This window comes from Accipiter gentilis, chromosome 14 (genome assembly GCF_929443795.1).
Source record: "Accipiter gentilis chromosome 14, bAccGen1.1, whole genome shotgun sequence".
NCBI lineage: Eukaryota > Metazoa > Chordata > Aves > Accipitriformes > Accipitridae > Astur > Astur gentilis.
Genome location: NC_064893.1, coordinates 29787120 through 29810947, shown reverse-complemented (window position 1 = coordinate 29810947; position 23828 = coordinate 29787120). Strand labels below are relative to the sequence as shown.

Sequence of the window (23828 nt, the reverse complement as noted above, 5' to 3'; positions counted from 1 at the left end):
AGAAAAATAGATAAACAAATACAGAAAAAAAATTGCCAGACGTGCCTTAGCACGCTTAAGACACATACAAGCACTGAAAAAATAAAGAAAAGATCAATATGAAAGAGTGGGCCAGAACTTCAGATGGGACAAGCCAACACGGGGAGTGGAGGACGTTGATTAGCGAGGAGTGACGAGGAGGAGCTCGGACTCCACGGACACAGAGAGTAGTGTGGGAAGTGAAGCACAAATGGCTATGTATCTGTTCACATACTTAGGAAGACTTGAGTTTCTGCAACTAAGAATCGGAAGACGCTCTGAAAACTGAAGTCTTCAGCAATGTCGCTGTTCACAAACATAATCTTCATTTTTAGGTTTTTAGTTGAGTCAATATCCAATTGTTAGAAAGAATAGCATGCACTCTTAGAAAAGGAGACATTGCACTGCTAATTCCAGATAAGTAAAGCCTGGCTTTACTTTGTTTCTTATGGAGCATTATCCCACTCAAGTTTATCTTTCATAAATGCTGACACAAGCTATAAGGACTTTATACTATTTCATAAAAAACTTCTTTTCTTTTCTTTCTCTTCTTCCTTCAAAATTATACCCACAGGTCTGACCGATACTTTTAGTTGCAACAACAAGCAGCCAGACAAGAACAGTACAAGAAACTTTATCTTAAGTATTTATTGTTATGCTAGAATATCACTCCGTTTCCTCTGGGGTAATTCGGCACTCCTGTGGGAAATATGTGACCTCATTTGCATTTTCTAATTGAATTGCTATCAGGTTTCCTGCAAGACTGAACAAAAAAAAGTTCCTAGAGTTACTAAACATCACTTGTATGAACCAGAAGAAAGTTTATGTTCAAGTGTTTGCTGGGGAGGAGGGGAAAATGTATGCTTCATGTATCATGAAATACTTTTAAAAAAATTTACCTTCTTTGCTATCACTTCATCCTACTAGCATTAAACTTTAATCTAGTAGTTAGAATTCTTTCATTACAGTGGTTGCTAGTGAAAATTTGCAGATTTGCCCAGGTTATTCAGTCATCTAAAGCAATAAGCACATTTATAAGGCCAAGACTATGAAGGAGGGGAAACTGTCATAGCACTGGGTCACTCACCATTAAAATGTCAGCTTGCACCGAGAGTAACAGCCCAGCTGTGGGATCTCAGGTGCAGGTATAGACAACAAAAGCTCTGATTTTACAATGAAAGCACACAAGGGGACAACTATCCCGACAAGAGCCATCCTGAACTACTCTGCCACCCTGAAAGCATGCTGGCCACCACTAAAGCTCTCCCAGCCCATTATGCAGATTTCCAGTCTTATATATTGTGATAATGAAGGATCAGAAATCCAAAGGATCAGGTATTGAGGGGTTTATGCACCCTCCTGGGAAGTAGACCGCTGCCTCCATTTTGCAGGCAGGCTATAGGAAACTGGGTTTGCTCCCCGAGAATGCACCAGGTATTTGCAGCAGAGCAGGGACCTCACTTCTGGTGCCCACGACCTCAGCCAGTATCCCAAACATTTATTCTCTATTAACCTCCATAATAACCCAAAAATCTAATAACGGCCATTCCACGAGGGCTAATCATGTTTTCATGAAGCTTTAATCCACGGATAATTGTGAACTAAATTCTGATTTGTCCTTTCAGAGGTGATCCAGAGGGGCAGCAAGCTTCCCGTCACGCAGTGAGGCTGCCCCAGCTTAGGGCCATCAGTCACAGAGAAGCCTACAGAAACACAGAGGATGGGCGAGCAAGGCAAAACGACTTGTTTGTGCTGTAGGTGCCAGCAAACAGAGATCAGTAGGTGTGCTAAGGCAAATTTCATGCCAATTATTTTTAATGTCTGGGAACTGTTCAGCATTTTCACAAAATCAGTCACAAATTTACAAAGTAAAATGGAAATGGACGTATGCACCAGAACAGAGAGTTGGTGTCTCTCCCCCTCTCACGTCACCTCCTCCCTTCTCTCCTGTATTTGCTGTCTCCACATCCTGAATATAACACAACAGTCTGAAGTATCTTTAAAAAGATTATGTAGTTCTGCCTGAGTCATATTATACTATACAAAACCAAATGTGAAATCTGTTTCTAGTAAAAGCCATGAAATGTAGTATATTAGGGTCATGGCCTGAAAAACATTGAACTGGATATTGTTAGGTTTTGGCATAAACACTATTATTTTTTAAAATAATCTCATAATCATACTTATTTCTTTAGTAAACAAAGGATTATTTTGCTTGCAAAAAACACAAGCATTTAAATAAAACACAAGTTGGATGCCTGCTATAGGGACCCACAATAAAACTGCTTATGACCTTGTCATTAGTCTTGTTTTCCGTATTTTTCCAGCCTCAAACTACACACTAATAAGGCTTTTAAAAAGGAGGGATATGAATTTTAAAAAGCTTAGCGCTCTCTGTTTTGAACCAGAGTTCAGCTTACATTAACATTAGATGAATTTCCAACCAAATATTTTACTAAAACAGAAATGTGTGCTTATTCAGTTTTCTTTCTGCTACACTGAGAAGAAATTTAAAGCAGTATATAAGACATCTTACTTTGTTCCTTCAATATTTAATTACTTTTGGAAGGAAGCAGTATTTCTTTGGTTAGAAAATGGCAAATACAGTTGACATAACATACAGGGCTTAATTATATCTTGCACAAACCAGAGCCTTACCGAAGAGCAGCTGAAGTGTATTTATACGACTCTAAGCCATGCAAAACCTCAGGGGTCAGCCCACTGGGCAACTGCTAGATTTAAGTCTCTCTAAGTCTTTTCCTTCTTGTCTCAAATGTGGCAAAAATTCTCCCAAATAGCACAGACTTACAAGGCGGCATTCTGACAATACAGCACATGAAGTCTCTCCTCCTTTTCCCACTCCTTCCCTGCCCTGCCCTCTCTGCCCAAGCACTGCAGAAAAGAGGAGAGAAGAGGCCAGTCTTGGTATTTTGACAATTATTGTGGTGCGTTAATCCAAACTACAGTCATGGCCAAGTGACCGTGCTGGTCCCTGAACTAGCCATGACTGTTCCCCAGGACACACATCTTCATCCTTGCTCTGCAGGTCTTCAAGATCCAGCAATGAGTCAGGCTCTTCAACCAATTTCCTGCCAACTCCTCCTTAAATGTAACTGCCCAACCATCACAGAACTGTTTTTTTTGAGTAAGCACCAGACAATATAACTGCATTTACTCAGTATAGTACAGGAACTTCAGCCCAGACTAACACTGAAAAGGAAGGAGGAAAAAATGAAAAGGTGAACTCCTGCTGCCAAAGATGATATGGAAGAGGTGGGACAGAGACAGCTACTCAAGGAGCCCATCAGAAGAAAAGTGTTTTCATGAGCAGTCCCCAATTACAATAGCACTGTGCAGCCCAACACTGTATTTAACTGAAGCAATACTGCTCTCACATTGCCAGGCAGGGACAGATCCTTCCTGCTTTTCAGCTACATGTATGAAACTAAAAAAGAAGGAAAGCATCTGTAACCTTCTGTCTGAAATACTGAACGGTGCTGGCCTTGCACTCTTCAGCTGTGGGGAAGGGAAGATGCTGGCATCAGGCAGAGGGGATGTTTGCCACTCCGGTGCCACGTTGTGCTTCGCTGCCCCACTGGCCCGCGCTGCGTGTAAGCATATGTCCCTTATCAGGCAGCAGCAATGCTCCCTTGTCCTTGTTGCATCGGAAGGGAACAAGCCCAAATCCCCCCTCTGGAAGCCCCCCGTGGAGCTGCAGGGCCATGCAGATGGCTCGTGGAGAGAAAGGAATCGCTGTGAAAACCAAGGAGATGTCTTAGCAGCATGGCAGCAGCAGCCAGTGCATGACTCCTCGTCTACGCTGTCACAAAAGAAATCTGAACTTAACCTTGTATTTCTCAAGAAGATGGCTGACTTTTGATTCTAGAGGGAGGGAGGCACCCTTCATTTGCAGGTTTTATTTCAAGTCAAGAGAGAGTATTAGGAGTGAGATTCAAACACAAGGTATATAGCCTGCAGTATATAACAGAGCCAAGCTGTCACTTAAAAAATACAAAAGTACGAACTTAAAGAACACTTCCCTCAGTGGTGACCTTAAATCATTTCTGTCAGAGAGGTTCAAGGATCATTTGCAAGAAATTTGATGCTGCTCAGGGTATCTCCTCCTTGGACGCTTCCTTAGGAAGCACAGACGAGGCAACACGAACAGTCTGATGCCGCACGTAACTTTTAAAGGTTTGGGGAACACAGACAAAGGAAGAATGAAGTAAGAGGGAGAGCTTTTAAAGCTTCTTACCTTGTGTCCGCTATGTTGCGACTTCTCTGTCACCAGAAACCTGACAATTGCCTCCCATCTGCCCAGGATCTGGGGATCCCACGCGGTCACCATCAGGATCAGCTGCTTCGAGGGCATTTGCACACGGTGGGCAGCATACATGGTCCCATCCGCTCTCACCTTGAAGTCCAGGCTGTTGGTTTCATACCGAACTCCCTTGTTACCGGCACAGTTATTAAATTTTACTAGAACAGAGAGTAAGAGATGGAAGAAACGTGTGAGATTGGCGTGATAAGGAAAGCAATCAAACACAAGTTTCAGACATTTAATTTTCACTGATGTCTTCTATATCTCTAATAACCATCAAGGAAATGATTTAACTGTTTCTTCGACCTTTCAGGAGTGCTCTTGTGCTTTATCTCCATTCCCCAGGGAAGAAGTTGTAAGCCATTTTTAAAGTATTTGATACAGTTTCATTAGATCTCAAACACAGCTGTTCCCCATTTCTACAAGTGGATTTCTCCCTTGTCGCCATTATCTCTTAAATTCGACTGGAGTCTATTACCCACACTGTGGGTATTTTTTTGCACGAAATGTTCTCCATTTCCCTAACCCTTCAATAACCTACTTACCAGATAGCCTATTTGCACATTCTTAACTGAAATTCAAAAGCCCATAACAATTCCATTATCAGAAATATAAAAACAAAAAAATTAAACAAAGAAAAAAAAAAATTAAACCGTTTTGCGGAACGCATCCGCTGCTGGAACCAGACCCACCCCCCAACCACAACTGCAATCCCACCCTGGCCGAGCTCTCCACATGTTACAGCTACTGCAAAAAGGAACTGTAAAACTTCACTTCACAAACCACAATGCATCATTTAAAAGCCTACACTGTCAGATCAAAGCTCCCCAGTTGCTGATATTTTTATTTTCGGCATTTTTTGCTCAAATCCTTTCACAGTCTAGTTTGAAAACTATTTTTATTGGCATTATAAAACATGTCACATACATTAGGCTGGAAAAAACCCAAACTATTATACGACAAAATTGACAAATCTGATAGAAATTGAACCTGCAGCTAATCACATAGGAAACAAAACACTTTCTGCCATTCGAGTAATCCACGGGGCGGAACACACATGTGGTGAAGGAAAACATATTGTACCCGTAAAAACATCTCAAGTGAGTGAGAATGGATATACAGCTTTCTAGCTAGGATCGTTACATGGGTTCTCATGCTGCGGCTTCTGAGTGCTTAGCAGCGATGCTCGTAGCCTGCCCCGAGATAAGGAAAACCTGCTAGCCCAAGTCGGATGCGGCTTCAGCAGGCACTTACTTTTTGCACAAGAAAAGCTCGGTCAGATGAATCCTCCCTAGACTGGCTGTGGTGGGAGGAGAAGGGACGCAGTGGCAATCCAGGTGAGACGAGCTCCTGGGCCAGTTTTACCCCACCCGTCCCCTTCCCCCTGTACCATCGCTGACTGCTTCTGCAGCGCTGCTTTGAGCTGAAGCAGGGACTAATCTGGATTTAAACAAAAATATTTGAGGGATGGCACAGGCGAAAGAAAAAGGCTGCCAGGAAACCGCTCAACCTGCTGCCAAAGCCCTGGTACAATAACTGTGGAGACACGAGGAGCACTCTGTAGTGGAGGAAGGGAAAATCCATCCCCTCCTTCTCCAAACTGCACCTCTCAATAACCAGGGTGCCGTGATCATGTCTTAACTAAACATCTTACAAAGGCTTTCCATGCTACATATTTATTTAGATCGCATTTGTACATTTTTATGCATGTGTAGTGGGAACTGTCACCTAATGCTGCAGTAATTATTGGGCACAAACAGCAAATGTCACACATTGATTTATAAAAAAGAAGATGGATAAAGTTATCTAGTATATAAAAACCCCATGGGTAATGCTTTTAAGCAATTTCATTGTCATAAGCTACATCATTAAGATCTTGTTTAATCTGGAATCCAGGGAAAACAGAAACCTCTCGGTTTTGTTTTGGGAGGCAGAGGTTTGCCCATCTTTACTTTTCACTGCAGCTCAGACTGCAGCAAATAACCTCCACGCCTATCTCATCTCGCCTGCTTTAGTGGAGACATTTGACCAGTTATCTCTGCTTTCTATCTCCAGAAGCATAACAAATGTTTTTTCAATGTAACAGGAAGCAGCATCTCCTGAATTACTCAAAGTTTAAATGAAACTTCGGTCACAATTTTTTAAGGACAGGATGTAACTTAATCGCTACTTTGACCACAGTTTGAAGCTCCTGGCACCCTTGCGGGGATGAAACCAGGATGGCCTGAGACCCGCAAGGCGGCTGGTGGTGCTAGGGGAGATCCCCTAGGGTCCTGGGGACCACCCTGCTACACGACCTCCTTCGTCTCTCAGGAATTTCTGCAAATCTCCCCCCCATTCCATAATAAATATGCCATAATAAATATGTGCAAACCCATCCAGTGCTCCACTGCCAATACGTTATTTATTTTCAGCTCTGTGCTATCAGTGTTGTTAGAAATGACGTATATCGGCTGGCATATTATTGCACTCCTCTGTTATGTAATGGCAATGCAAAAAGCGAGTTGAATCTATACGTCCTGAAGTACCCACATATCATATACTAAAAGACATTTGAAGAAGAGAGAAAGGAGTGATAATGACTGCACATTAAAAACGATTCAGAGCTTACTTTGATTTTATTGAGATTAAAGGAAGCCCTACAGTGTACTAGTATTCCGAGAGAAGAAAAAAAAAAAATCCCTCCCTATACGTGTACGTAGTGATTTCAGTATTCAAAGTACTTAAACATCTGCTTAAGACACAGCACATGGCTCCAATATGCTGCTCTGGTGTCATATGTCACTGTGTCGACTTTTATGCTCCATTATCTAAAAATGGCTACCTCTTAGACAAAGTCCCTCTGTGACTTGCTAATTACTTCCATTAGTTTAAAACAAACTTGACTAGAGACAGAGAAAATCCTGAGAGAAATTAAGTCTAATTTTTGAAACAAGCAACGTCTCTGCTCCGCATTGCTCTTCTCAGGTAGCACAGGTAGATGAACGCTCAGCAATGAATTAACACAGCCGACTCCTCTCCAAAGAGTCCTTAGGAGCTACAAGCACAAAAAGGCTTCAGGGACGTATGGATTCCATAGCATATAGTCGCTATGAGGGACCACACCTTGCAGAGCTGCCTGAACAGCAGCAACAGGCCACGGCTCACCTGGGTGGCTTTGCAGAGGGTTTCAACCGCAGAGGGGAGACGATTCGGAAACTCAGCGGGGTCTGAGCACTAGGGATCACCACGCTCAGCTGCTGTCAGGTAGAGCTGCTGCTATTGCCCTAGGCACTGTTTATACGCGGCATAGAAAACACATCTGCAACACGGTATAGATGAACCGCTCGCACTTTCATCACGTGGCTGCAAGGACTCTCATTAGAAATCCTGTGCTCATCCTCCTTGCTGCCCTGTGAAAACGATTCCTCGGGATGTTACACGACTACTGAGATGCACTGTTTTTTATATGTGTATATATATATATACACACACATATGCACATATATACATCATATATATATATAAAAAAATATTTTTTCCAAATACATATGTATAGGTTTGGAAAAAAAAAAATCAAACTATTGTTCTGTAATAAATAACACAGCTCAAGGAAAGAAGATCTTGTCGTATTTTCAAATTCCACCTCTTATCTCTACTCTTTGCTCTCACGGAAACAGAAATTAAAATTTCATCCAAGGGCAGAAAACTTTTGCTTTTTTTTTCTTTTCGTTTTTTCCTTTAGAAAGCTCTAAGTCTATGTAATTTGCAGTTGATGCAACTCTTAGCTTTAAAATAATTTAATAAATAAACAAACAAACTTTTTTTATTAGACTTAGATGTCTCTGTGGACACAAATCCATCTTTCTTTGACCAGTTTGAAGTCTAAAGAACACTGCATGAATTTAACATTCAAAAGCTGCAGCATCAGTAATTAGGATTTCAGATAAACAGCAGAGCCACACATCTATCATTTTTACAGGATGGTAAAAAAAGAAAACTTTTTTTAATATACTCTGGAAAAATGTTCAGTGATGCTTATCGAAAGCTTATGCTGAAAACAGCATCAAATGCCTGACGAAAAAAACCCCAAGAAGGCACCCTCATTAGCAGGCTTTTAGGTTTAACCCTTTACCCTCATCATTTTTAATTGCTTCTCTATGAAAGGAGGAAGTATGACAATTTGATATGCTGAAACAGGTATTGAGTGATGGGCAGAAAAGCTGCAGGAGTCTGCAGCAAACTGCTGGGCATCTGAGAAAAAAAATGGTATTTTTCTTCAAAAAAGGACACAGGGTGAAAAAAAATTCAACAAGTTTTGCATTGTTCCCTTTTATTATTTAGCTTGTTAAGCTAGCTGGACAGAGTCAAATGATCAAGCGAGGATCTTGAAAGATGTACGAATACACTGAACTTCCTTGCCCTCCAAATGTCTGAGAAATATATTGAATTTAATAGGACTATAAATGGCATAAACCAAAGAATTCACTTTAAGCCTTATCCTTCTGGATTCTCCTTTAACTTCTCCTAGTCCATTAAAAAGTGCCCCCTCTGGCAAGCTGCACAGGGCTGGAAGAGCAGGAGGGATAATACTTATTTATTAGGATATACCCCCTGGCAGGGCATCACCCCACAGTTCAGGATACGGGTCCCTTCAGGACTCTGTTTTTCACGATGGTTTTGAGGATTATTGCTGCAAAGATGTTTCTTTCCTGATGAACTTCAAAGCAGCAAATACACACCGCTATTTACAGTGGGATCCTATCCGCTTTTCAAGTTGTGTCCCTTGAAGAGCTCCCTTTACACCCGGCGTGACTGTGATAAACCTAAGCTGCCAAATCCACCCCTCGCGCCACTTCTGCGAACGCCATTACGATGACGATGGCTTAACTGTAACCTCTGGAAATTTCAGATGTTTGGGTAACCTGCAGAGCCCTGAGCATGTACAGGAACGTCCCCTTTGTGTGATCTTTAGCAAATCACTTGCGTTCCTGCCCTGGCACTTCTGTCCTAACGCTCCCGTACATCTGCACTCATCCATCTTCCCAGGCTTCTGCAGGGGGTGGCAGTCCCGGCCAGCATTTCCCTGCACGCCACCACAACAGAAATTAAAAAAAAAAACACAAACCAGCTCCTTAGTGGATAGGAACCTGTTGTCTAAGAACAGGCATGAAACCATTCAGTTAACCAGAAAAAACGTACATATTCCCGGGCACCCTGTGAGTGCATTACATTTTCGCAAACTGATTTCTCCATTAAGTGCTAATGTGAAACAGAGCGCGCTGTGCCTCATTGGAAAGCTTCGTTTATTTGAGAAAGTAAGTATGTAGTATAAACTTTTACGTGGCCACATTTTCGAGGCATCTTTCTTTATGTTCATGCAACCTCTCTGCGATTCTGTAAGAAAACTGTTTTACAGCAGTGGGAACAAACTGCAGTCAAGAGAATTCCCCACGGCCACACTGGAAATCCCCAGCAAAGCTGGGATCTGAATCCTGAAATTCAGACTCCCTGTTACTCATTCAAACTGCCAGATGACACTCCCTCCATCACCCACATACAGGGTAACCAAATACAAGAGAGAAAATTTTAAATGGGGAGAATGGACTTTTACAGGCACTTCAAAAAAGCAAATGGAAGCAGATCCTCATTCCTACAAACTGCTGGCTTATTTCCACATTAGCACTGGCTTAAAAAATTCAGAAATGTCACACAACTTATTATTGCAATTGTTCTGTAAAATGGAGTCCTATGAATAAACATAAATACATGGTGGAGTTCTGGGTCTAAAATATCTTGTTTACAAAAGGCTAATGCTGAAAGGGAGGCAAGAAGATTTTTTTCCTCTTGTACTAGAAGGATGACTGTATCTAGGTACCACAGGCTTTCTGACCACCCTGAAAGAATCCTGAGACGTTGCTGTTTCAGTGTCTTGTAGAAACGAAAACCAACTTGAGCCGTTACACTTATACGCAATGCTACATATATGTCCGGAGTCCTGTTTCTGTCCCATTCCTGGTTACAGTAAATCCCATACTATCATACAGTACACAACCAGATTTGCTTCTTGCAGTTAATAAAACACTCAGAGCCCTCCTCCTCCTGTACAAGAAAAACAATGCATAAATAGGAAAAAATGATGGCTGTAAAACCTGATAGAAACAATGTATAATCTTCATCTTCCCATTTCTAATTCTATAGGTTACATTTTCAACCATGTCCCCATCAAAAATATTACACTAATAAACTCTTAGTGTCTTTATTTAATATTTATAGCACTGTGGGAGAACCAAACTCTACTGGTAAAAGGTAAAACAGCAATTCAAACAGCTACTTCAGAGTCTAATAAACATATCCCTAGTGATCAAGTTTAAGAGTACACAGTTTAAGAAAATGCTTTGATACAGAAAACTGTTGGAGATAAATGGATGTACGTTGGTTGGTATATGAATATATAGATAAAAAAATGTGCATGCCCACACCCTTGACTTCGCAAAGCATTGATTATTCATTAAGTGTTCTTGGAGTAAAAACCAAAAATAATGAATGAGTTAGGAAAATTAATGAACTGCCCCACAGTCTGTCATCTGCTGAAAATACTTAGCATGATTTAGCATGTTCTTAATGTTATTTTCTTGCAATTAATGGTACCGAAATCTGCTGCAATTTTACCCATTTTCCATATCTCAGGTCAATGTGAAACATTACATCCAATTTTCCAGTGCATTATTTATGATCTCTGAGCTATGACTGCTAATATTTGCCTTACTGGAATAATAATAAAAAATTACCATAACAATTTACCATATGTAATTATGTTCAACAAAATCTTTCTTTATTTATCTTCTTGTAATCTTCAGTTACAGTAAATCCTCCTATACGGAATATGCAATAATAAAACATTCCCAGACTATTATATGCTTGTTAGAAGTGACTCGTGTGCTAGTCAACTGGTGACACCTCTGAATCAGCAGACAAGTAGCAATCTATCTCCAGCAGCAAGATAGATTTTGACTGGTACATTAAAATATTTTACATTTAAAAGTACATTTTGAATTCCCCTACTTCAAATTCCAAAGTTCAGCCTCCTCCATGATCAAATTATCCATGCAGGTTTTGGGCACACACTCTTGAACTCCTACCTACCTCATGCTCATTTACAGGCTGTTTTGCTTTCACAAAGCCAGGACTGCCTCCAATAGGTTTTATGGGGAAACGACAAGCCTTGTTCATGCACAAGTCATTTATTAAAAAAAAAATAAAATATTTCTGTGGGCTTAGTAAAACTACATGGAAAATTCATCCTTTCACTTCCAGAGCCACCTAAATGCTTTCAACACCATTTCCAGCTTTACATTCACTTTCAACAGCTCTTGCTTACACAGGTTTTCTGTTTCCATGGCCAGATGAAAAGAAAAGGAACAATACATTTCCACACACTGAAATCGGCATCCTTTAGAAAGTCATTCTGTCACCTGTACAGTCAGCCAGTAGCAATGAGGAGTTGAGAGTACATTAAAAAAGATCTAAATCCCATTCAAACAAAACAAAACCAGCCCCACAGTAAACAAAACTCAATTCCCAGACACTGCCTGCCTCCTTCATATTCCCACCAGTGCTATTTTTCACTTACTGGAAGCCAATCCAACTAAAATACATGTTTTTAAGAAAGAAAAAAAAAAAAAGTAGTATATTTCACTTTTGGTATTGGAATTGGAGGGGAGTACAGACCCCTGGAGAGAAGGGCTGTAGAACATGATAGAAAAGATGAATCACTCTGGCAACAGCCAGCCAGCCATTAATTTTCAGCAAGCCAGGAGTTGGTCCAATTAAACCAGGCTCCTTTCTCTACATTAACATGCTTTACTCAGTTTTTTTCTGAAGGTAAAACATCAGCTCGAGACCCCAAAGGCTTTTCTATTTAGGATCAATCAATCTACCTTGCTGCACTGTAAAACATACACTGTCAGCTCTGAGGCTAGCTCAAAAAAGAGCAACAGTGGAAAAATTTGATAAATCGACATGTCTGGCAGTTAGTAGAGGGATTCTTCCTACACTGTCACTTATTTTTATCTGATTAGAAACAAGTATTAGTAAAGGGAGCGCTCCCCTCTATTCTCTTCCTGGTATTTAGCACTGGGTTAAGAGCAGCCTTTTCATCCCCAATTTTCTAAATCCAAGCGAGAAGCTTCCTACCCCAAAGGCACGGAGATACTATCCAGATTTCAAAGGGCAGGGAGTTTGAATTGGATTTGCATGTTGTGGAACTGGCATTCAAGCCTTTTCTTCAGCACAGGAACATGAACCTGCATCTATTAGCAACCCATGTTAAAGACGTTTTTCACTGCTTTCCACGTTTTTATGCTCAGGGCTTTACCGTGGCTGTTTAGCCTCACCTCTGGGTTTCTAGCACCTGCTTTGGCAACGAGCGCTTTATTTGGGATTTCACTGCCCATTTGAGATCCTGTCGCTCTCCCTCTACCCTACTGAGACATTTCAGAAATTATTAACTAATAAATGAGCCAGGGACTGATGCCAGAGGCCGGCAAGAAGGACACTTACATAGTCTGAAGTCCCCTGCAAAGTGGCACTCCGAGCTGGGATAACTCAGAGGATTACCCTTTTCTTCGGTGAATGCCATAGTAACTATACTGTTGGCTTCCATTCTTGTTCTCAATAGACGTCTTTATCCTTGGATAAAAAACCCTGCACAGTAGTTTCAGTATGACAGTCCTCCTCTGTTCTTAACGGTAAGGTAGACCAAAAGCCACTGGGATGTGCAGCTGATGTTTTAGCTTCAGATTAAAAGGCAAATAAAGAGAAGCTTGGTTTGGGTAATCTTGAAAATACCAACTGCACCACACTTTTTGGCAAATGCCGAGTTTTTACTTATTCTTTGCTCTTCTTTAAATTCCATGCGTCTGTAGGATGGTACTGAGATTCACTATGGCACTAATGAGATCATTTTGCAATTAAAGGCTAAGTAGAAACAAACCTCTCACCACTCTACAGGAGAGTTTGGCTTCTCTGATTAAGCAGCAGTAAATAAACCTGTTTCACTCTTGGTCCTGGTGCACAGGCTTTCTATGATTAACTCTCCGAACAAGATGGACTGATTGACCCCATGGATTAATCAATGAGTTTCTCAGCTTCAGAGCAAAGTGCAGGTTGTGGGAGTTACCTGCAGTAGGATGTGTTTTAATTACTATTACTACAGCACAGAGTAAATAAATCCCAGGGCACTTTGTTTGGAGGTTTTACCCTTAGCGCTAATGATTTTCACAACACTCTCATCTTTGTCAAACTACCTACATGGGAAAAGAGTTTTAACATCACTATGCATTTCTGGAGGAAAACCTACAGATTTTAGGGTAGCTTAATGGGATAATTATAAAGGGAGGAGCCTTGTAGGGCAATCTCTAGATTACACCACCTGCTTGCCCATCTTACCTGTCGGCAGGAGCATCCCTGGGAGAACTTATTGGGAGGCTGGGGCTGTATTTGAGAGAAACCCTGGCTGTGCTGCACTGAGCACCTTCTTCTCCCCAGCGTTCCCGGGCAGAGCGGAGGGCCCGACCCTACTGGTACCAGGAACGTCGCTACGTTTGGAGCAGTGGTGAGAAGCAGGCGAGCACGCTCAAGTGTGCAAACACAGCCATCCCTGCCAGCTCCCACCGGCCCTGCCAACGGTGACCTGGCAGCCCTGGGGGTTTTTCCTCTCTGTTACAGATCTCTTTTCAACTTGCCAGAACTGTATTTGAAAGACATGGAGAGCTGCAGGAAGATTTTAGGGAGAGAAAAAATGTGAACACAGGCCATTTGCAGCCTAGGAAAAGAAGTTGAAAGAGGTGCTCCCACTGTAGCTGTGTCAGATAGCCTCAGGCTCCTCTCTCCTCACACTCTTCAAAACAAACAAACTCTCAACACCTAGAAACAGAGGCTGCACATGTCAGGGAAAAAAAGAAATCAGACACACCAGTAAAGACACTGAACTCCTCACGGACTTGACTTGCGTGTAAACACTGACAACTTTGGGCTTGGCTGTTCTCGTCTTCCTCGGCCTAGCTCAGGAGCAAACGTGCACTGATCCAGGGAGCCAAATCACAATGCAGTAAATGAACAGACGTTTCAGGCAAGAATATTGGAAATTGAAAATTCTGTTATCTGTAAGAATCAAGGCAGCTATATTTAACTTGCAGCTGCTGTGCACCTCTGCTCATCTGCCTGCACAAAAAGCAGCTGTAGTCCTTACCTTCAGCTGTAGCCTACACAACCTTCAGGTTTCAAGAGAAATCAGTATCATGTAGCATAAAGCACTGTTTGGTACCTGGTGGGCTCAACTGCTTTGATATTTGGACAAATTCAGAGAGTTTTATTTACAGGTGGAGGCTCTGGGTTCTATTTCTGCACTTGGTCAGAGGGAGCAGGAGAAGGAAAAGTGGCCTCGATGCCCAAACTGCACTTGCGTGGGTAATAAATATTGGGCAAGCTGAGAGATGGCAGGGCGTCCTGCCCCAGGGCCGGGCTCTGGTGTCCACTGGATTCACAGGAAATTCACCCACGGAGCAGGAAATTAACTGGAAAAGCAAAGCCACAATAAAGCACAGCTCCATGCCCTCTGGTGTTGGTCATCACTGAATAAAAATGAACCTCCCGGCCTCTACAGCCACCCTTGAACCAGCCATGTGCTGACAACTGCATCCGCACAGCCGCGGCGCTTGGCTGCTGCTGCTTCCGATGGAGACTCAGGAAAATGAGGTTTACTGGAATTCTCCCTTTCCTCTTTCACGTTCACCCCCTCTGCCCCTTCTTACTGCAGTGGTCTCTAACAGAAAGGCAGCACTCTCCTCACTGAAGAATGACCTCAGGATTCAACGAGCAACCTTAAATGTAACAGAGGGCTTTTGGCAGGGCTCAGTACCATCAATTAAAACAGAGAGAGACTAAAGCCAGTAAATTAGAGAACGTGACAAATGCAGCACAAAGCACTGATGATCCCAGAAGGTATCAAATTTAGTGTTAAAGTAAAGAAACAATAGGGAAGTCCAAGACATTTCAGAGTGTAGTGAATCAAATTAAATTGCCTGAAATTCCACATGGAATACATTTGACAAATTTCTTTCCCCCTCTTCAGCTTTCTGTTTGAGATGAACTGTCGTCTGGCAGCTTCAAACGTCTGGCACAGCTTCAGCTTCAGTTTGCTGGGGCTGAATCCAAACACGAACCTGAACTTTACCAGTTCTGCTCTTTTTGTAAACATACTTGCTGTGGCTGCCAAATGCTTTCCAAAAGCACACAAAACCCAGAATCCAAAAGGAAAACATTGTCTTGCTGCAATAAAATTTGCATTTTACCACCTATCGGTAGCATCCCGTGTGCAGAGCCGTCGGCTGGTCAAAGCCCACCTTGCCCTCAGTTTCCCCACACGTTTTGAAAGGGGACGGGCAAGCGGCGAGGTCCCGGTGGGGGATGCGGCTCCCACGGACCCTGTACGCGTCCATCCCGCAGCGCTGCAGCCCCGGCAGCGCCGGAGCCGCTTCCTCCCCCAGGGCTGCGTGGGCAGCTAATAATACAACAATTAGCAATAGGATTCCTCAGACGTGCTGGATAAGACAAGCAGTAAAATGTCATTATGCACGTGCCACTGATAGCGAAGAGCAGTTTAGATTACCCCAGTGAGTAGTCTCGGGAACAAATTCATTTTAAGGTAGGCAACTTCAGGCAGAGGAAGAGACAGATATGAAGAGGGTTATGATCAAATTGCTCCTGAGTGCAGATAGCATCGGCCTTGATATATCAGATTTTTTCCATTTTGCTTTTAAAACAGAACTAGTTTTGCAAAACGTTCACAACGACGGCCCTTTCTTTGAAGCAGGGTGCAACTCTTCACCAGCATCATCCCACCACCTGTGCAGACTCTGTCTTACAGAAACCAAATTCTTCCTCCATTTTAAAGCTTTTTAAAACTACCAAGCTCCATAAACTATCCAACTGCAGAAGGCTAAAATGAGGCCACCTTTAGGCTGAAGAATAGCAAATGACAGAGGTGTGTGAATTCTGGCACAAGACACACAGGCAAACAGATGCTGCTAGAAAAGCGTATTTTATTGTCCACAAAGCATTGGCCTCATCTCCGAGATCCACATGGAGTTCCACCACTGCCCAAAATAGACAACATCTGGTTCATATAAACTCTGATTTATTGCATGTCTTCTCTCCCCTTGGATTTTAATTATGAGTAGATCTTGTAACTATTGTATTTGTATTTGTTTTATCCATCTAGATGTTTTTCTACCCTATTAACTACAAATTGAAAGCTCTTTCTAAAAATAGTACAAAAATATACTTAAAAATATGCATATGGTCTTTATTAAAGAAATCCTTATACTTAATTTTCAGATGAAGTAAAACTACCACTGAAACCACTGATCAGCAAGCAAGCCTTTACCTGATTTCCTGAATAGGATGAGACTGAAGAAATTGCTTTCTATTACAATAAAACCTCAAGGAAAATAGAGTACATAGCTGACTGCTGCTCCTAATGTTAACCAGTGTGGTAACGAATAAAAATCACTCATCGTTGTACCACTCTGACCGCTCCAGGGAGCCGTTTGCAGGGGTGTTGAGCCAGTTTCAATGGTCAGGTGTCAATATTTTAAAGAACCTCTCTAAGGTGGCACTTTCTCAACAGAAGAGGCAGATCCAGGCTGTGCCTGGAGAATAAACTATTCTTTCTCCCCTGGGAAAGAGTAATACAATCAGGAATGCAACAGTTGGAAGCCTTCATATTGAGAGGTTTTTTGTCTAAGTTTTTTTCTTTTTTCCAATGAAACTCTTGCTCTTTCTGGGAAGAAGTTGATTTAGAAGTCACTTTTTAATTTGTACCGTTGAATAACCACCACCATAAAAGAACATACAGTGCAATAAATAAATACCACTTGCAAACTTCAGAACTCTCTGCCACAACTTCATCCATCAAAACTAATTCTGTAAAAAACAAAGGATGTGACAAACCCAGGTGACCTTTTACCCCATCTTACAAAAAGACTGAAATCTGTTTCTGGAAATGCCGTAATGTTCTATTAAATGACTGAGTCCTCTGGAAATGTTTAGCAGTCCTACAGAAACACCCTCCATGAGGACCAGTATCCCTTGTCTCCGAAAGCCCAACGCCCTGACTGGGCAGCTCAGGTCCAAGCACTTATGCAGAAATCCTGTCCTACTCATGGCACAGAATTTCTGGGAATATGATGGAAACCAGAAATTACCACAGATGTCTGAATTGCTGACACTGGAAAGCAAAGAAGGCCGATAGCCGAGTTTCCCTCACCCCAGTGTCAGCACACAGCGCGACTTGTGTGCTGAACCCTCCCCTGCACACCAATACACACACCCTTGAGGTGGAGTAATTTGAGTGTAAGAAATATCTTGGCCCTGTATCTGTTTTTTAATTAGAAAGTTTTACATGTAAACATATACCTTCTATTCTTCCAAATCCATACTGACATCCACTACTTATCATTCTGAAGTGATTGCTAGAGGAAACATGCTTAAAAACCATCATATTCCATGGAAGTTTTCTTAGCTCTGCCCATCATCATGCTGTCTGCTCCCCCTTCACATCAGCTCAATTGTGAGAGTTTTAAGCTGACATCAAAAAGTCAGGCCATTTGAAGACACAGAAGTCAGCTGTAAGGTTGTCATTTTCTTTCTTTCTTTATTTATTTATTGATTGGTTGAAAAAGAAACATCGACTGGCTGATCTATTTTAAAGGTTAAACGAGCGTGATGAATGATATCAAAGAAAGCCCTACCAAACCTTGATTCCCCCTTTTTTTTTTACAAACTACACAGACATCAACAGCCTAAAGACACAACAATCCCAATTTACTGATAGGTACCACGGAGTGATGAAGACACTTGAGCTGGAGACTCATCCTCTCCTTACAGATGTGAAGGGAGCAGTTGGCACCGACCCGAGGAGGATGCTGCGTTGGCTCTTATGTCCTGTTACCAACGCGGGTAGCAGCACTTCAACACTTTCAAGTCACACATTTGCAGTTTTTTCAAGACCAGGCCTCAGTAAGGACTGCCAGCTACCGCTGTCAGTGATGTCTAGCTCAATGTAAACACTTCGTTGGTAACGTGATGAAATTACACCTTCAGGTTTATTCAAAGTCCTAAAATAAATCTTTTCACAGAACGCGCATGCATTCCTTTATACTGCGCTGCTATGACCACAAGTTTAATTGTTACTATTTAATTATTCATTGTGGATCAGGTCTCGATTTAAGCAAATATGCAAAGATAAGGAAGAATGGGCACTTGTTTATCTCATTTTTTCCAATTAATTCAAGTTGTTCATTAATCACATTACTTTTCTACTATGTGATAAGAAAATAAAAAAAACCCCAGCAACCATCCAAACAACAAAAAAAGACACCCATTTTGGAAAAAGCAGGATATTCTACAAAATTTACTTGCATGATCAGACTCCGTTAAACCAACTAAAATATTCATGTATAGGAGTGCCTCATATTATTGACTCAGCCTACAAGGGAAATTTTTCTTCTTTTTTTGCCTTTAATGTCTACAATATTATGAATCAATTGACCTAATAACACATTGTTTGATGGAGATTGGCTGAGGTTTCATGAAGAATTTTGCCTGGAAATATGAAATTGTCCTAAATTTCCCTCCTGTCCCATACCTGCAGTGACAATAAATGGTACATCAACCAGCAATTTCATGTCTATTACCAGGTGCTATACCTGAATTAAGCAACCCCAAAACTTTCAACCACCCAACATGTCTACTAAAAGTAACCATCTTCTACTTTTTTTTTTTTAATAAAAAACTTGGGAAAAGTTGAAATAAGAAACAAGAAAAATATTATTCAGTTCCTAATTCATACAGTTTTAATGACATTTCTGACCTTTAAAACAAAAAGTATGAACAACTCACACAGACCGTTGGGCAAATAGAAAAAGTAACAAGAAAAGCCAGCAAAGAAAAGAAGAACTAACCGTGAGGAATCCTCTGTGGCTCCGATATGACAACATTTCTACTCTGTAAAAATAAAATGCCATCAAAACTTCACCAGCCACTGCCCTCACTTTGTCTGAAGAGACTTCCTATTGATCACCCAGTTGTTCCTTTGATTAATGTCCAAAAGTTTCTGATAAGTAGTCTTGTACTAAGGACATAGCACTGTTTGAAACGTGGTTGCCAAAAGAGCGTATTATTTCCTTTTTCTTGCATGTAATTACTAGCAAGAGCCCACAGCGTCACCTGAACTAGTTACTGAAAATTGCCCAAAAGCGGATACAAAATTCAACGAGTCCTTCTGATTCATGCTCATTAATAAACTAACACGTTTATCTGTCTGTATGAAACATCAGGGTCCTAGGCTTTTAAAGATATCTCATATTTCACTACTGAAATATGTGGCCTTGACTATTTTTGTGCTCAAGCATAGGCTTCGCTTGATGCTCAGTCACTACACTAACGTGCACAAGTCAGTTAATTATGTTGCAAATTACTTAGCCATTTGCCATCGCTCGTCTGACTCGAGTGTACGGTCAGCATGGCGAAGCCATCTCACAACCAGGTCATCACACAGAGTATGAGGCAGACATCGAGCTCTGCTGAACCCCAACCAGCCACACCACCAGCCCTGAACGAGGATGATTCAGATCTGTATGGTTAACCTTAACGTTCTTCTGAAAGTTTACAAAAAATCAAACAGAAATGAGCACATTTTTTCATCAAACCTGGCTGCCATGATCAAGTCCTCCTTCTTTGCCGGACCCTCCCCAGTGAATGCACCTCCCAAAACACCGTGGCCTCTGTCCTCATGTGGTGAAAATGAGGTCACGGAGCTGCACCATGAGCTCCCACCACGGCACGCAGATGGGAAAGTGGGATGTGCAACAGGGCAAGCAATGCTGAAGTGCTCTCCTCTGTGCGCACGTGGCCAGGACACCTGCACGGCACCTATCTGCAGCACGCTTCGCTTGATAGCTGCTTATTTCCTTGAGCACCAAGGGGATTGAGGCTTTAAAATGAAAAGGTAGCGGGGAGGAAAGCAACCACCTGGGGAAGATCCCCCCAACCAGTAGTTTCAGAAAGAAAAATACAGGCTGTCTTGTTTAAAACCACTGTCATATGTTTACGCAGCCCTCCTCCTTGAGTATTTGCGCTACACAATGCCCCTGTGGAGCGGTGATATTACATGTTAGCTCTCTACCCTGTTATTTCTGGCTGCTTAAGCAGCAAAGGACCAATATCCTGTTCAGCCATGCTCAGTTGGTGCAAGAGAAATCAGTGAGATATTGCTCCGCAGCTCACTTCACACACCTCTCGTCCTTGTGTGGCACTGCTTGTTTTTGACAATGATTGACGACTCGTACCAAGCCCCTGCATTCGCTACGCAGGAACCGAATGGATATTTCTTCATGAGCTAACCCTTATCTCACAAACTCCGTGAGCTTTAAGGGTAGAAACTTATCCTCTGGAACAGTCTTTCACTTCTAAAACACCTCCTCCTTTCTCCTGCGATTTACTATTCATTTATCTTTACTGGAAAGCTGATATTTCTGAGTTACAAACTAGAGACACCTCAGGCTCTAGTTTATGGAAAAGCCAGCCATGGAAACCTGAGAAATGAAAAGCCAACATTTCCACCAGCATATTAGCTGGTTTTAGACCACAGTTAATAAGTTGTCAATCATACATATTTTTACATTAAATTTCGTTTACATTTAAGTCACAGTGGACTGAGCAGCTGTGTACATATCCATTAACCAGCTTCCAGTGACCATCAATAATTAACAGCCTCTGTTCACCCTATAATCTTCTTTCCCAAATCCAGATTGACATCTTCCAGGTAGACTGGCTCTCAAGATAGTGTTTCCCCCCAAAGTAATTCACACCTGAAACACAGATCAGACATACGGACACTTCTTTAGTGATGGTTTACTTCCTTTCCAAAAGTCACCTCTCTACGCCTGGCTGCAGGAAAAGCACGAGTCATTTTGATGTAAAAGGGAGCTTCAAACTGAGCAGTACCAAGTATCTCAGACAAAGCAGGAAAACAACTAAGGGATTTATGAATTTTATTTACCTACTACTCAACATCCTACCAAAGAGGCACAAAGAGTGCTTGTGCCCTCTCCAACTTCTCACCCCAAAGCTTGGTGAAAATCTTGGTTCCACTTGGCTTTATATGCCGTTGTCTGGTTTTCACATCGATATCTTAAGGGAAGAAGACTGAAGGATGAAGGTCTCTGGCTGGGCCAAATCATACTCATTATGAAGTCACATCACTTGGCAAAGAAATACCATCACTTCATCTTTTGAAACTCTACCTGGTCAACCCGGGAACAAAGAAGAACCAACTGAGCCCTAGCAGGTTTAGGGCTGCTCTAAGTAACAAGCATCCAAAGGACTGGTAGGCAACTACTTTGCAGGCTCCTGACCATGGTTTATCTCCATTAGCTGTGAATTTAGGCAGTTTTCTGACACTGTTTGAGGGGCAAATGAGGGCCAAAAGTTGACCAAGCCTGCAAAGAATACACTAAGATAAGCAAAGGAGAAAGCAGTAACTCTTATTCTATTGTTACAGCCTGCTAGCTCCACGCCTTAAAACTTAAGCTAAACAGTATTAGTGATTTATTCTGCTTAGCTCTAGGTAAACTGAACATTAAAATATTCTCTTCCATCTTAGCAGCAAGGCAGGGTGTGGGGACACGAGGTGAAATCATGTCTGTTTACGCCACCTTTTACTTTAGCTGATTTGGGCTGAAAGGATTGCATTAGAGATTAATTACTCCTTAAGAGTTTTCTTTAAAGCAAGGAATTTAAAAAAATTCTGAAAAGCTTAAGGCCTCCTTAACTCCATGTGACTATTTTGCTGTGCTTCAGCCCAGGAAAAGAATAATTGTTGAAGCAACGAAACTCTGTTTCTTCTAGCAATGAACAGTAAAAGCTTGTCTGGGGCTAAAAATAGTGATTAGATTGTGACTGTGTGTTACTTCCAAATGTAAAGCCATTTTGCTTGAGACAATATTAAGATGCTAGGATGCAAGGTTTGATCATTAATTTTGGCTAACACTACACATTAGTGTTGCTGCAGTCAGACTTTTTCTTCTCCCCTGGTTTTAGACAGCCTTAATCATGCTTACAGCTGATTCTAATTGCTGAATCGTATCACTCCACTTTCTCTAGAATGCTTGGGGCAAAAGAAATAGTGAAGATTAATGACAGACGTGTAATTAGAAGAAAATGTAAAGATCTAGTGTTAATCATTCAGAAATAATTTGATAAATATGAAATTCTGAAGAGCTCTCAGAGTAAAAGATGATAAAATGAGTACTGTAGCACAAAGCTAAGCAAATTTATATGTACCACACTCCTTGCAAGTGGAAAAAGAGAGCTCACGCGAGCACGTGCAAGCATGTGGGTATGCAAGGGAGGCTTTATTAACATAATGGTATTCAGCATGGAAGACCATCTGTTTTAATTGAGCAAGCTTATTCGTACAATGCTTTGCTCCACTAATCTTGTTTAGATTAATGTTAATGTTCTATTAAAAGGTAGTTTATCATCCCACAATACTGAGTTAAAGTGATCACACCCATAGTAATATTCTCAGCTCTTAGGGAGGCAGAGAGCTCACTCATTACCAGGCTATTGATCATCTTACAGTGCAACTATTAAGGCTGGGAACTTTGGCTAAAAGTAACCATAGGTCTTTTTGCCAGTGAGGGTAAAGGCACATGTAAATAACTTTGATTTAATTAATATAAAACACAAAAGAACAGTCTGCAAAATGATTCTCGATAATGCCTTTGGGTAGCTACAGGAATGATGCTTTAGCTAATGATACCTTTCAGGTTGTAACAGAGAGTAAGTATCAAACTGGGATGCATTTCTCTGGATTGCTATTTTTTCTTTTCTTCCTATGACACATCTTCTCACCATAACACTTGATCCGTCCTTAGCCTTTGCTTTTAATGAGAAAGCAGGAAGTTGAGTGCTAGCTGGAAGCACGCCTGTCATTAAAAATGCAGAGACAGGGCAAGTCAAAAAAGTGTAGCAAAGCACATTTTGTATATTGATGTAAAATCTCCAAATTGTAGCAGGCATTAGTGTATCCTGAAGGTCTAACTTTTTTTTTTTTTTTGAAAATATGGCAGAAACTGAAAAGGAACTCTTGCATCCTCCATGGTGGAGGATATTGTACCTAGATGTTCTGATTATTATTTTTAGAAGGTTAGATTTTTATAACAAAATTATGTGCCAGCCAAGAAATGAATCATTCCGTCATTGTTTGGGGGGGAGGGAGGGGGTGGGTGTTCGGTGTTGTATTAGCAAAATGGATTACAACTAACTATATTTACAACAAAAATAGGACTACAAACAGAAAAATAAATTCTACACCCATCTGACTTGGGTCATATTCAGTGCCAGAGTGGGTTTTCTTCCTTCAAATACTTAACACTGCTTA

The 23828-nt window shown here is 41.5% G+C and overlaps 1 protein-coding gene across 1 annotated transcript in view; it reads right to left on the bottom strand.

Moving 5' to 3' along the window:
- The window catches only part of CDH4 (cadherin 4), a 462344-nt gene that overhangs the window by 175494 nt on the left and 263022 nt on the right, over positions 1-23828 (bottom strand). The window contains exon 3 of the mRNA XM_049816532.1: positions 4274-4497. Within this exon, the coding sequence (XP_049672489.1) occupies positions 4274-4497 (224 nt within the window). The remainder of the gene's footprint in view (positions 1-4273; positions 4498-23828) is intronic.